The sequence below is a fragment of the Leucoraja erinacea genome, chromosome 3 (genome assembly GCF_028641065.1).
Source record: "Leucoraja erinacea ecotype New England chromosome 3, Leri_hhj_1, whole genome shotgun sequence".
Classification (NCBI taxonomy): domain Eukaryota; kingdom Metazoa; phylum Chordata; class Chondrichthyes; order Rajiformes; family Rajidae; genus Leucoraja; species Leucoraja erinaceus.
Window position 1 is genome coordinate 108,205,962 of NC_073379.1, and position 13,232 is coordinate 108,219,193.

General features: G+C 38.8%; 1 protein-coding gene across 1 annotated transcript in view; it reads right to left on the bottom strand.

Moving 5' to 3' along the window:
* rasa1a (RAS p21 protein activator (GTPase activating protein) 1a) overlaps window positions 1–13,232 on the bottom strand; it is a 103,194-nt gene that overhangs the window by 30,637 nt on the left and 59,325 nt on the right. Inside the window, 5 exon segments of the mRNA XM_055633379.1 lie at window positions 1,411–1,491; window positions 1,995–2,082; window positions 3,246–3,402; window positions 8,701–8,821; window positions 11,959–12,037. Of these exon segments, the coding sequence (XP_055489354.1) occupies window positions 1,411–1,491; window positions 1,995–2,082; window positions 3,246–3,402; window positions 8,701–8,821; window positions 11,959–12,037 (526 nt within the window).

The following is a 13,232-nucleotide window of genomic DNA, read 5'->3' on the forward strand; positions in this document are numbered from 1 at the left end:
GTTCAAAAGCAGTTAATTTAAAACATCCAGTGTTGGAGTTTGATGAAAAATAACAATTTTGTTGGCAGATGAATACAAATAATGATAAAAAGAAAAGGTTTCACTGATCATGGAAATCTATACAAAATAAATGCAAGAAATACTGAGTAGATCAGACAGCATTTGTGGAGTTAACATTTCAGGTTGCTAACTTATTAGAAATAGAGAAAAAAGAGATAAAAGTAGTTTTAAGAGGCTAAGGGGTAAGTGGTCAAGAGAAATATGAAAAGTAGGCCATTAACCATTTCAGCCTGCATCACCACATGAGAGCAGTGCTGACTGGATTTCAGCTTTTACACTTCTTTCCCTAGCTCTCCCAATAGCTTTCGGCTTTCTTTATAGATTAAAAACTGTCGGTCAGAATGTATTGGAGGACTGTACACCTAGTCTCTACCGTAGAAAATTCCAAACCAACATGAATATCAGAAGTTTCTCATCTCCATATTAAATGGGCAACCTTTCATTCTAAAATTATACCCCATAGTTCTAGTTACCACACTGAGGAAATATCCACTTAGTATCCACAAACATTTATAATAGTGGGCAACGCAAGAAATCTTGATGCCCAAATGAAAGAAAATGCATAACAGGGAAAATGGGGGAAATCATTCAGGTACATTTCTTGTCTTTCTTAAAAAGACAATCTAATCAATAGATTTGGCAGCCAAGGGCTTAATGTTCAAATCAAAATAAATAATTATTGCTGCTGATGACATTGGGCTAACAATCACACGGATAACTAAAGCCTATCACCTACTCAGTTCAAATAAGTTTGGGAAACCAAGAACATAAGTGTTGTAGTTTGTCATTAAGGTAATTTTTTTAATGAAAAATTCTATCAGTTTCTACAGAGGTAACAAAGTTGATGAAATGATCTTCGTGTGTATGATTGCGTAATCACAAGCTAGGCAAGGGATTTTTAGTCGTGCATTTAAAAATGGGACTTCAGAGTGTTCTGTTAGCTTAGTTTTTAGTTTAGATATAGCATGGACTCGGGCGATTCGGTCCACTGCGTCCACGCCAACCATCTATCACCTGATCACACTAGTTCTATGTTATTCCACTTTTCGTCCAATGCCTACACACACGGGGCAATTTGGAGGCCAATTCACCTACAAACTCACGTCTTTGGGATGCGAGAGGAAACGCACAGGGAGAACATGCAAACTCCATAAACACAGCACCAGAGGTCGGGATGGCACCGGGGTCTCTGGCACTGTGAGGCAGTGGCTCTTACAGCTGTATCACTGTTTCCCCAAACGTCTAACAAAATTAAAATGTCAATTTTGGTCATTTGCAGAGTCCTATGAACTATAAATTGATCTTTGTGTGACATAATTTGCAGCAATGTAAATCATTTCTTCATTTTACCTGCCGAAGACGTTTATTGGAAGCTGGTGCCAGAGGTTTCTTCAAGTTATTGCAAAATGCCTGCAGACATTTCATCCAGTCCTACAAAAGAAAAACAAATTTATTGTGCATTACACTAGCTCATCCCTGGCTACATTATCAACATTTATTCAAATATCGAGCAGATTTTTTTACATAGGATATATGGAACAAGCTGCTAGAAGTAGTTGAAGCAGATACAATAACAACATTAAAAAGACATTTGGACATGGACAGTCAAGGTTTAAAGAGATACAGGCCAAACATGGGTAATGGGACTGGCTTAGGTGGCGCAACTTGATAAATGTGGACAAGTTGGACCACAAGAGCTTTTTCCACAAACAGCTAAAAATCTAGATTTCTAATTTTATTCTTCATTCAAAGTTCACAATTAGTTTGGTGCTGTTGATGTTCACAGAATGACCAGGGAGAAACCCAAGCAAAAGGAGCTCAATCAGAACAGTTTTGAGATACATAGTGGAGGCATGACAGTTTTGTAGCTTTGTTTATTAATATTCTTTTGTGATGTTACAAAGTTAAAGCAATTTAACATTCAAACATTTTACCTGTGCTTGTTCTGGAGTTTCTGTTGCAAAATAGAAGATATATTGATCTTCACTAAAGTGCTGCACTACGATTTGAAAACAGTTTGGCCTACAGGAAAGAAATGACAATAACCAAATTAATCCATGAATGTGAAGCTTATACTGGGAACTGGGAAGCAAATACCACCAAATTTAAAGAAAATATGATGACATATTTAACAATACATAGATGCATATTTCTTCAGTTGCCACAATGTTTTTCAAAAACTGAATTTAGAATACTGGCATAGCAGTAAAGGGAGTTCATAAACTTATTTCACTAGGTTTAGCTGCTGTGAAAATAGTGAGAACCAACAAACAACAGAATAAAGTACCTCTACCATGGTGATTATCTTTTATTTGATAAGATCCCCAAATTAAGAGGAAACCAAGCACAACTGTATTTTCAAAGAAACAGAACAGGTACGATGGACCATTGATTTTGAGAGGTTGAGCAATGCACCACCACCCGTATTAAAGGCTTAAGCAGAAAACTGGCCATCAGAAAAATAATAATCTCCCAGGCCTAATCAGATGCATCCAAGGACATTGTGGGAAGCTAGAAAATAAATTGCAGGAGCCCTGATGGAATACAGATGCTGGTTTACAAGAGGGGGGGGAAGCAAAAATAAATCTGCAGGCTCAAAATGCTTATACATTTTAATATCCAACTTCAACTCCTTACTTACTGAAGAGGTGAAGTATTGCACTGTGGCAAAATGTTTGCAATCAATGCAGAAATGTATTTTTAAAGGGTGGTGGAAGTATGGAACAAGCTGCCAGAGGAGGCAGTTGAGGCAGGGACTACCCCAACATTTAAGAAGCAGTTAGACAGGTACATGGATGACAGGTTTGGAGGGATATGGACCAAATGCTGGCAGGTGGGACTAGTGCAGCTGGGACATGTTGGACAGTGTGGGCCATAGGGCCTATTTCCACACTGTATCACTCTATGACTCGATAAACAGGGTAAAATGGTGAGAGGAAGCATTTGTTTGTGTAGATTAATCAAGATAAAAAGGTGCCAACTGTTCATTATTTTTTTATCACAATCTGATATAGAAGACATGCTTAGAGGTTTGTCAAAATACATGTAAAGGAACAGTTTCTATTGGAACTACCATAGAATGCTCCCCATGATCATTACAATAGGTATGGACAAACCAAAGGGAATGTAAAAAAAACCCCATCATGCATAGAGCTTTTAAGATCAAGTTCATAAATAATATTCACCTGCCAAACAGACTGTCGTGAACTCCATACACAGTGCAAACACTGAGGTCAATTAATCCTTTTGGCTTTGTTGCTCTCTTTTCACTTTCAAAATAGATTAGCTGGGAGTTATTCCCCTCCAAAATGAAGTACAAGTTTTTCCACCGTTTACTTTTGCCTGGAATAAACATTCATGGTTTGTGTTTAGTTTTAAAGTGACATTTCAACATTAGTTTGGTATCACAATGTAGCTGGATCTCATAAGCTGGTGGTACTAAGCTCAGTGGAGTCTTATTCAAACCAATCATTAAGTGAGAGAAGTAAAACAAAGGAGAAATATTATATTTCACATTAAAATTCATACTGCTGAATTAGATAAAGTTCTCAAATTGATTTCGATTGAGCAAGGATGAACCAATCAGTTTATGTTCCAAAGAAAACATCTGTTGATCAAATTTACCACCCACAAGTTGATTGCAGGTTCAGCATAAACCACACACCATAATCTATCCATCCTCAAGTGAAAGGAAATGTACACAAATTCCCAACAAAATGTTCCATTAAAAAGAAACACAGTATATTGGGTGAAAGGAACAGAGATCCAAGGAATATACAACAAGGAACTAATTCACTATTTTTGCATAATATGCAGTGATCCATGCAGTACAATATTTAAGTGTGGATTTTGGCAATGAGACTATGGTTAAGTAAGGAGAAAGTAAGTTGCAATTAGGCAAATAAAATTACAGACCAGGCAGGTCGGATGCCAAATTGCAGTTACACTTCATGGAAGCTAATGGAAGTTGTTGTAATCCATTCATCGGCCCACCGAGTCCGTGCCGACCAGTGATCCCCACACATCAACACTATCCTACACACACTAGGGACAACTTACATTTATACCAGGCCATTTAGCTTAAAACCTGCACATCTTTGGAGTGTGGGAGGAAACAGGAACTTAATGGAGAAAACATACAAACTCCATACAAACACCTGTGGTTAGAATCGAACCAGAGTCCCTGGCACTAAGTCAAGTCAAGAGTGTTTATTGTCATTGGCAGCAAATCTACCTCTGTGCCACCATGCCACACTTAGCTAATGGAAGTTAAGCTCAGAATTGATGAGAGTCTGAGATTTAGACATTGGGGTGCCGATAGAGAGGTAAAGATATCTAGACACTTCATTTCAGGGGGCAGGTCACATTGCTTGAGTTCTGCAAATGAAAAACAAATGGGGAGTATAGTGATCTGCAATGTCATGCTGGAGGTAACCCTGGTCCTTGCTTGTTCGACAGATACAAGAATCATTCATCCAATGTGGACTTAAAAGCAGAAATATTAAAAGGTAGTGACCTCGAGATTATCATCAGTCGTATGTAAACTGGCACAATCATTAAAATCAGAATTATGTGTGCGGCTCAAATATTGGTATGGGGGATATGAGCATTAATTCATGTAACTGGAAAAAGACAAGAGCTGTTCTGTTGTGTCAGAGTGGAATCCGTGTTCCAGCAAACTGAGTAACTGGGCCGGCAGATCACTAAACAGCGCGTCCAAGGGGAGTGAAAAGGTTCTGATCAAGGAAAGTTTTGAAAGTTAAAGTGAACGAACAAGATGATAATGAAAAGTAGCAAAAAGGATGACAAGGGAATCAAGGGATATGGAGAAAAAGCCGGAATGGGGTACTGTTTTTGGATAATCAGCCATGATCAATTTGAATGGCGGTGCTGACTTGAAGTGCCGAATAGCCTACTCCTGCACCTATTTTCTATGTTTCTATGTTTTAACTAGACTAAGTGGGACCCGTTGGGTCCCAGCATCACACAGGAGGGCTGGTCATCCAACGCAATATTCCACCTCTCCACCAATTCTAATATTGGTGGCCAGTTGGGGGGCGTGGGCTTTCTGGAGCGCTAGTATGGGTGTTGTGGGCTGAAGGGACTGGTTTCCAGAGGGCTAGTATGCAAATTGTGCGCCAAATGGATTCTTGGGCTGGCATCTCAGTCAATCAAGCCTGTTGTGCTGGCAACTCACTCACGGCTGGTGGGCTGGTAGTTGACATGGCTAATCCTTGAAATTCTATTTCAAGCAGGGTATAAGGCCACCAAATTCAAGTGCAGTTTCTTACCACTTCTAACAGGGTGCAAGGCCACCAAATTTCATACCATTTGAAGTAGGGTGCAAAGCCACTAAAGACAGCGAGTCGTGACCTCTACCTCCTCCATCTTGCAGAGACTGAGCCACACCCACATTTCCAGGTTTTATAACCCCTCCCCCCCCACCGGAAAATGTGTGGCTTTCATGGAGTGATTGACAGGAGAGAGATTCTCAACATTTTTTGTTAAACTAATAACACTTTTATTTTTCATTGATGGGAAGAATTCTCTGCACCTGCTCAGCGGAGGGGGACGGAGTAAGATGGCCAAAAATCACAGCCGTAAGTGGTAGCGTTTTATCTAAAATCAATATACAGTGCAAACAGGAAATAAGTGCATTTACAGTAGTGCCTTTTAACTTCAAGCCAAAGCACCCAAGCCACCATTTGCAGTAAGTAGTGCATTTCAACTTCATGCTACCATTAGCAGTAAATAGTGCTTTTCAACTTCAAGAAAGTAGTGGCTTTCAACTTCAAACCACACCAAGCCACACCCAAGCCACCACTTGCAGTAAGCAGTGCCTTTCAACTTCATGCCACCGTTTGCAGTAAATAGTGCCTTTCAACTTAATGCCAAAGCACCCAAGCTACAATTTGCAGTAAGTAATGCCTTTCAACTTCAAGCCACAATTTGCAGTAAGTTGTGCCTTTCAACTTCAAGCCAATGCACCCACGCCACCATTTGCAGTAAGTAGTGCCTTTCAACTTCAAGCCACACCCAAGCCATCATTTGCAGTAAATATTGCCTTTGAACTTCAAGCCAAAGCTCCCAAGCCTCCATTTGCAGTAAGTAGTGCCTTTCAACTTCATGCCACCATTTGTAGTAAGTGGTGTCTTTCAACCAAGCCACACCCAAGCCATCATTTGCAGTTAGTGCCTTTCAACTTCAAAGCTCCCAAGCCACCATTTGCAGTGGTGTGTCTTTCAACTTCAAGACACACCCAAGCCATCATTTGCAGTAATAGTGCCTTTCAACTTCAAGCCAAAGCAACCAAGCCACCATTTGCAGTAATAGTGCCTTTCAACTTCAAACCAAAGCTCCCAAGCCACCATTTGCAGGAAGTAGTGCTTTCAACTTCATGCCACCATTTGCAATAAGTAGTGCCTTTCAACTTCAAGCCACAATTTGCAGTAAGTAGTGCCTTTCAACTTCAAGCCAATGCACCCACACCCCCCCATTTGCAGTAAGTAGTGCCTTTCAACTTCAAGCCACACCCAAGCCATCATTTGCAGGAAGTAGTGCCTTTCAAGCCAAAGCAATCAATCCACCATTTGCAGGGGGGGGGGGAGGAAGGGAGCTTTCTGGAGCGCTAGTAAGAACCATTTTAGAACCAATATACATTTTTTTGCAAGCTTTAGAACCAATAGAGACACTTTTTGCAAGCTTTAGAACCAATAGACATTTTTTTGCAAGCTTTAGAACCAATAGACATTTTTTTGCAAGCTTTAGAACCAATGGACATTTTTTTGCAAGCTTTAGAACCAATAGACATTTTTTTGCAAGCTTTAGAACCAATAGACATTTTTTGCAAGCTTATAGAACCAATAGACATTTTTTTGCAAGCTTTAGAACCAATAGACATTGTTTTGCAAGCTTTAGAACCAATAGACATTTTTTTGCAAGCTTTAGAACCAATAGAGACATTTTTTGCAAGCTTTAGAACCAATAGACACTTTTTTTTGCAAGCTTTAGAACCAATAGACATTTTTCGCAAGCTTTAGAACCAATAGACATTTTTTGCAAGCTTTAGAACCAATAGACATTTTTTTGCAAGCTTTGGAACCAATGGACATTTTTTTTGCAAGCTTTAGAACCAATAGACACATTTTTTTAAGCTTTAGAACCAATAGACATTTTTTTACAAGCTTTAGAACCAATAGACATTTTTTTTGCAAGCTTTAGAACCAATAGACACTTTTTTGCAAGCTTTAGAACCAATAGACATTTTTTTGCAAGCTTTAGAACCAATAGATACACGTTTTGCAAGCTTTAGAACCAATAGACATTTTTTTGCAAGATTTAGAACCAATAAAGACACTTTTTTTGTAAGCTTTAGAACCAATAGACACATTCTGCAAGCATTTTAGGACCACTAAGGGCACTTACATTTGAGTAGACATGTGTTCAGTGTTATTCACAGCTCAGGGAAACGTGACACTCTGCCTCCCTCCATCTTGAAGAGACTGTGTGGCACACCACTTCCTGGTTTTATAGTCCCTCACCCCCTGCCGCCAGCGGGGGCAGCAGAGAGAATGGGGAATTTTGTAAAAACATTAATATCTCTGTCATTTTTAATCGACGGGAAAAATCCTCCGCACACATGCGGCGGAAGGGGGCTCTGAGCAAGGTGGCCAAAAATGACAGCCGTAGGTGGCGGCGTTCTCTCGGAAATCGCACCACAGATGGCCAAAACCGGTCAAGAACAGACTTTTAGTAATATAGACAACCAGATCCCATCTGCAAGGGATAGAGTGTATCAACATACTCCAATTGTAGTTATGGCAGGGAAAATGAGCATAAAACTGAAGGCCCTTTATTTAAATGCATGCACAATTCATAAAATAGTGGACAAATTAAATGGCATAACAAGATATAAATGGGTCTTATAAACAATGCAGGGGTGCAATCGCAAAGGATACCGGCAGAAGAGCCACACAAAGTGGAAAAAACAGATGAGCTGATAATGAAGGCGAATGAGACAAAGGATCTATGTTCAGGAAAAACATCAAGATGTGGAATTTGTTTGGGTAGACCAAAAAACAATAAGGGTAAGAAGCATAAAAGGGATTGAAAGGTGGCAAGCCCTCAAGACCTGCTGTTCAACATACCACGATTTAAAGCAGTTTGGAGGCAGTGATGCATTGGTTGTCATCTTACAAAATTCAAGTTTGTCAAACATTTCCCACAGATTAGAAGTTAGTATACGTGACCCCACTATTAAAAAGGAAGAAAACAGAAAAAAAGAGAACATGCACCAGTTATCACTGGCAGGAAAAATACTGGACTCCATATGGAAGTGGTAGCATGACACAGAAAAAATTACTGGATTGGGCAGAAGTCAATGTGGAATTATGAAAGCATGATCAGATGTGACAAATTTGAGCATAGAAACTATGCGACTGGGCATACATCGCTGCTGCTTGTGGATTGATTAATAAAAAGAAAAGAGTAGTCGGAGTAAGAGAAATATCAGCGCCCAGGCTCTCTAGAGTTTAGAAGAATGAAGTACGATCTTGTTCAAATACATAAAATGATTGCAGGGATTGACAGGATAAAGCTAAATGAGGTTAACGTTAACAATCGATTGAAATTGATCCTTACTCTTTTTCCAGAGGTAGCCATCCTTCACTATATTCTTATAAAGTGCATCCTTTGGCTTGCGACGGATTGTATTGTATATTTCTCTACCATCAACAGAATCTTCGAGAACTTGTTCTTGATGCTGAAATATATTAAAATCTTTGATTAGCTGCATTATTTTCAATTTATTTCTCACAAATTACATTACTGAAACTGAAAAAGATAAAACAAAAATTATGAAATACTAGTCCCAGTATTTGAATACTCAATACATAATCTACATAGCATGATTATAATATGGTCTCTAATTAAAATGTATTTATTCCAAAGACCCTACAAATATTAGACCATTAACAGTTGCAATATATTCATCAAACACCAATAGCTCTTGCATGTTACAGTTACAGCCAAAGGGCCGAATGGCCTACTCCTGCACCTATTTTCTATGTTTCTATGTAAAAGCAGCTTGAATTCAAATTAGGTTAGCTCTGCTTTACTCTTCAGTATAAAAATGATGAAGCAAAGCACTTGAAATTTGTTTTTTCAACTTAATTATGACTCATAAACTCAAAATATATAATTCAAAATATATAATTCAGAACCGACCATCAGGGAAAAAAAAGATAAAGAAGGTACAAAAAGGAGACCAACTCTTTGGATAATTTTAAAGGGGGAATTGATAGTTTCTCGATTATGGGGAGTCAAATCTTATTGGGGGAGGAAAGGCAGGAGAATGGATTTGAAAGAAAAAGATAGGTCAGCCATGATTGAATGGCAGAGTAGACTCAATGAGCCAAATGGCCTATTTTTGCTCCTATGACATGAACTTATGAAAATTCCTACAGTTTAATCCATTTGATTTTCTGTACCTACTGCATTGATTGGAAATTGTGAGATGAACATTAGGGTTGTGTCTTAAATAACTACATTTTATCTGTATGTTACCCCAAGAACAGCAAATTCTAGTAGGACTAACCTGTAGTTATAATTGTTTTTGTGTAGTGATTATTGATAAAAAAAACTGCTGTTCTTTGGCCAAAATATCATCAGAAATGATTAAGAATTTGTTATTGTTTGATTTGATTAACTACATGTTTCATTGGGAGCGGAAACCTAAATTATAGTATGTTAATAGCATTATTACTGTCCAAAACTGTTACAGAAATGATTGGAATTAAATGGTGATCTGAATCCTAGTGGAGTAGCATGGAACAGTGGATGCATTGCACGGTCTTCCAAAATTCTATTGATTTTTGGCAGAAAAAAGAGCCCCGCAAAGACCACAGTAACATCTAGATTTGAAGCTGTAGGAGATCCTCAAATGAATATTAGTCCTCTGTTCTTACCGTGGATAAAAACATGAAGATTAGGGATCTGACATAAATTAATCGAGATGGCTTAGAGTAGTCTGTATTACAGTGGAGGAGATACTGAATGTCATAAAGCTATGAAGGTAGATAAATCTCCAGGTCTGATCAGGTGGAATGCTACAAAATAAATTGCAGGAGCCCTAGCTGAGCTGCATGTATCATCGCTAGCAACGGGTGATGGTCCCAGAATCTTCATGGGTGGCTAATGAATTTAAGGGCTGCAAAGAAAACCTGAGGACCACAGGGGCAGCATATTGGCGCAGCGGTAGATTTACTGCCTTACAACGCCAGAGACCCGGGTTTAATCCTGACTTTGGGTGCCGTCTGTATGGAGTTTGTACTTTCTCCCCGTGACCACGTGGGTTTTCTCCGGGTGCTCAGTTTCCTCCCACACTCCAAAGACGTACAGGGTTATAGGTAAATTGGCTTCGGTAAAACTGTAAATTGTCCCTAGTGTGTAGGATAGTGCCAGCGTGTGAGGTGACCGCTGGTCAGCGTGGACTTGGTGTGCCAAAGGCCCAGTTTCCACGCTATATCTGATGTCTAAATGTCTACAGACCAGTAAGCCTGACATCAGTGGTACGCAAGCTACTGGAAGGGACTCCCGAGGCAGATATACAAAAACAAGGAACTGCAAATGCTGGGCCACAAGCAATGACATAAAATGCTGGAGTAACTCAAGTGGGTCAGGCAGGACCCTTCTTCATTGGGGATAGTCGACAAGCTTTTGTATATGTGAGAGTCTCTCAAGAATTTAATTGAGTTTTTTTAAAGTAATCAAGAAGGTAGATGAGGACCAGGCACCGGACATACTCTATATCGATACAAGGATCTGCAGATACTGGTTTACAAAAAAATGCAGTGCTGGACTAACTGAGCAGGTCAGGCAGCATCTCTCGGGAGCATAGTTAAATGACATTTTGGATTTAGACCCTTCATCAACTTGAATGTAGGGGGGGAGGTGGGGAAGAGAAAGAAAGCTGGAAGAGAGGGGCAGAACAAAACTTGGTGAGTGCAATTTCAATCTCTTTATTAATAGTTGTTGTTCCTGGCATGGAGGGAAAGAAGCAAATGTGCAGATCAAGAGGAAACGTTTACACGCGGGTTCAGAAGAATAAATGGGAATGTCACCAAAAAAATCCAAAGTTTTGAGTGGGCTAAAAAGACTGGATAGAGAGTGAATGTTCCATTGGTTGGTGCTCTGAAACTATATTGACTATAGTTCTGGACCACAATATATGTGATCAAGTACTGAGATGAAGAGAAATGTCTTCATTCATGAGAGTGATGAACATGGAACTCTTTACCACAAAAGGCAGTGAAAGTCAAAGCACTGAAAATATGTAAGGAGAAGACAGAGAGATTTCTTGACACAAAAGATCAACGCATATAGGAAAAGAGCTGGAACACAACATTGTGATCAGGATCAGATATGGTTTTTACTGAATGATAGAGCTGGTCAAAAGTCCAAATGGCCTACTATTTTTTTAATGGCTCTATAATGAGTGCATGAATTATAACAAACAAGCATTTTTCCAAGTTGTCACATACAAACATTTTATCTTTAAGAATTCCCAATACATCAACATAAGCTATTGCACTTAAGAAATTGATGTACATTTAAATTCTGATGAATCATATCATATTAGCATGTATTCGGGTCCGAAATCCATGGGTTGAATCTAATCCTATATGCATTTCATAGTCAGGAAATTATTAATATATTGTGAATGTAAATTTAAGAAATAAAAAATAGAATCAACGTATCTTGCTCCATTATGTTCTGCTCAGTTAAACAAATCTAATGAGAAGGCCAGATATAAAATTAAAAAAAAAAAAAATTTAGTATTAAAATCACACGAGTCATTTAAAAAGAAAATTTACTGGCTTTGTACGAATCTTTACTCACCAGCAGGGGGACAGGATCTTCGAGAAAATAACCTTCAACAATCTGTTCCTTCCTATAGTGCTCAATGATTTCCTCTACGCTATAATGAAGCAATCACATTTTTAAATAAACAGTTAAAATCATTTGAAAATATTAAAACTACTTTTGTTTACAATTGTCATCTTGCCAATAGATGGAGTATAAAAATTCTTGAATTGCGAGTAGCATGCCAAATGTACGCAAATACCACCTCATAAATAAGTAATTTATTCAGGGCTAATAAATACAGAATACATTATAAATACAAACTTTTGGTTTGGAAGTACTAGATGTATAATAACAATAATAATTGTAGTGGCCATTTGGCCTGTTTTGCATGTCATTGTGGATGGCATGTTCCTTTAAATTTTAGACTGCCCGTTATAATGTGGGTGGGATTTATGACATGTCTTTGGGCGTATTTATGCAGCGTGGTAGTTTAGTTGGTGAGATTCGTTTTGGAGTGAAGAGGGAGAAGGTTAATCCTTCGACATGTCAAGCCACATGTCGACATTGTCGAGCCACATGTCAAGATCATGTGAAGCATGGAGACACGAGGAGTTTTCTAGTATCTGAAGTAATGAGCTGGAGTTCGAAGAAGATTGCCGGAACAAGTCGGAAAAACCTTGGATGTATCTTACTGTTTTATATCTACAATATTGAAAATATTCATTAAAAGACTGTGTGCTGAAGCTTTATGAAAGGAGAAGCTCTGAAGGTCTCTGAGGCAGCTTGCATGCGTACCGAAGATATTCCCCTTATCCCGTCTCACCCAATTAGTGGCTAGGGAGTTAATTTCCTGAAAGATTTGAAAAATCTGCCGCTACAATAATAACAATAATAACAGAAAAATGCAGGAAGATTAAATAACAAAGGCAAGAATCAAATTGGAATAAAATTTAAAAACATTCAGGGTCTCACTAATAGTGTTCCAGGTCTCATGTATTCATAATGTTCACTCTGGATTGTTGCAATATGCAATAATTTAGTTTAGAGAAACTACATGTAAACAAGCCCTGCGGCCCACCCCGACCATCTCCACACTATTGTTTAAGAAGGAACTGCAGATGCTGGAAAATCGAAGGTCGACAAAAAAGCTGGAGAAACTCAGCGGGTGAGGCAGCATCTATGGAGCGAAGGAATAGGCGACATTTCGGGTCGAGACCCTTCTTCAGACTGATGACCCTTCCACACACTATTACTATGTTATCCCACTTCCTTATACACTCTCCACACAGTGGGCGCAGTTTACCTAT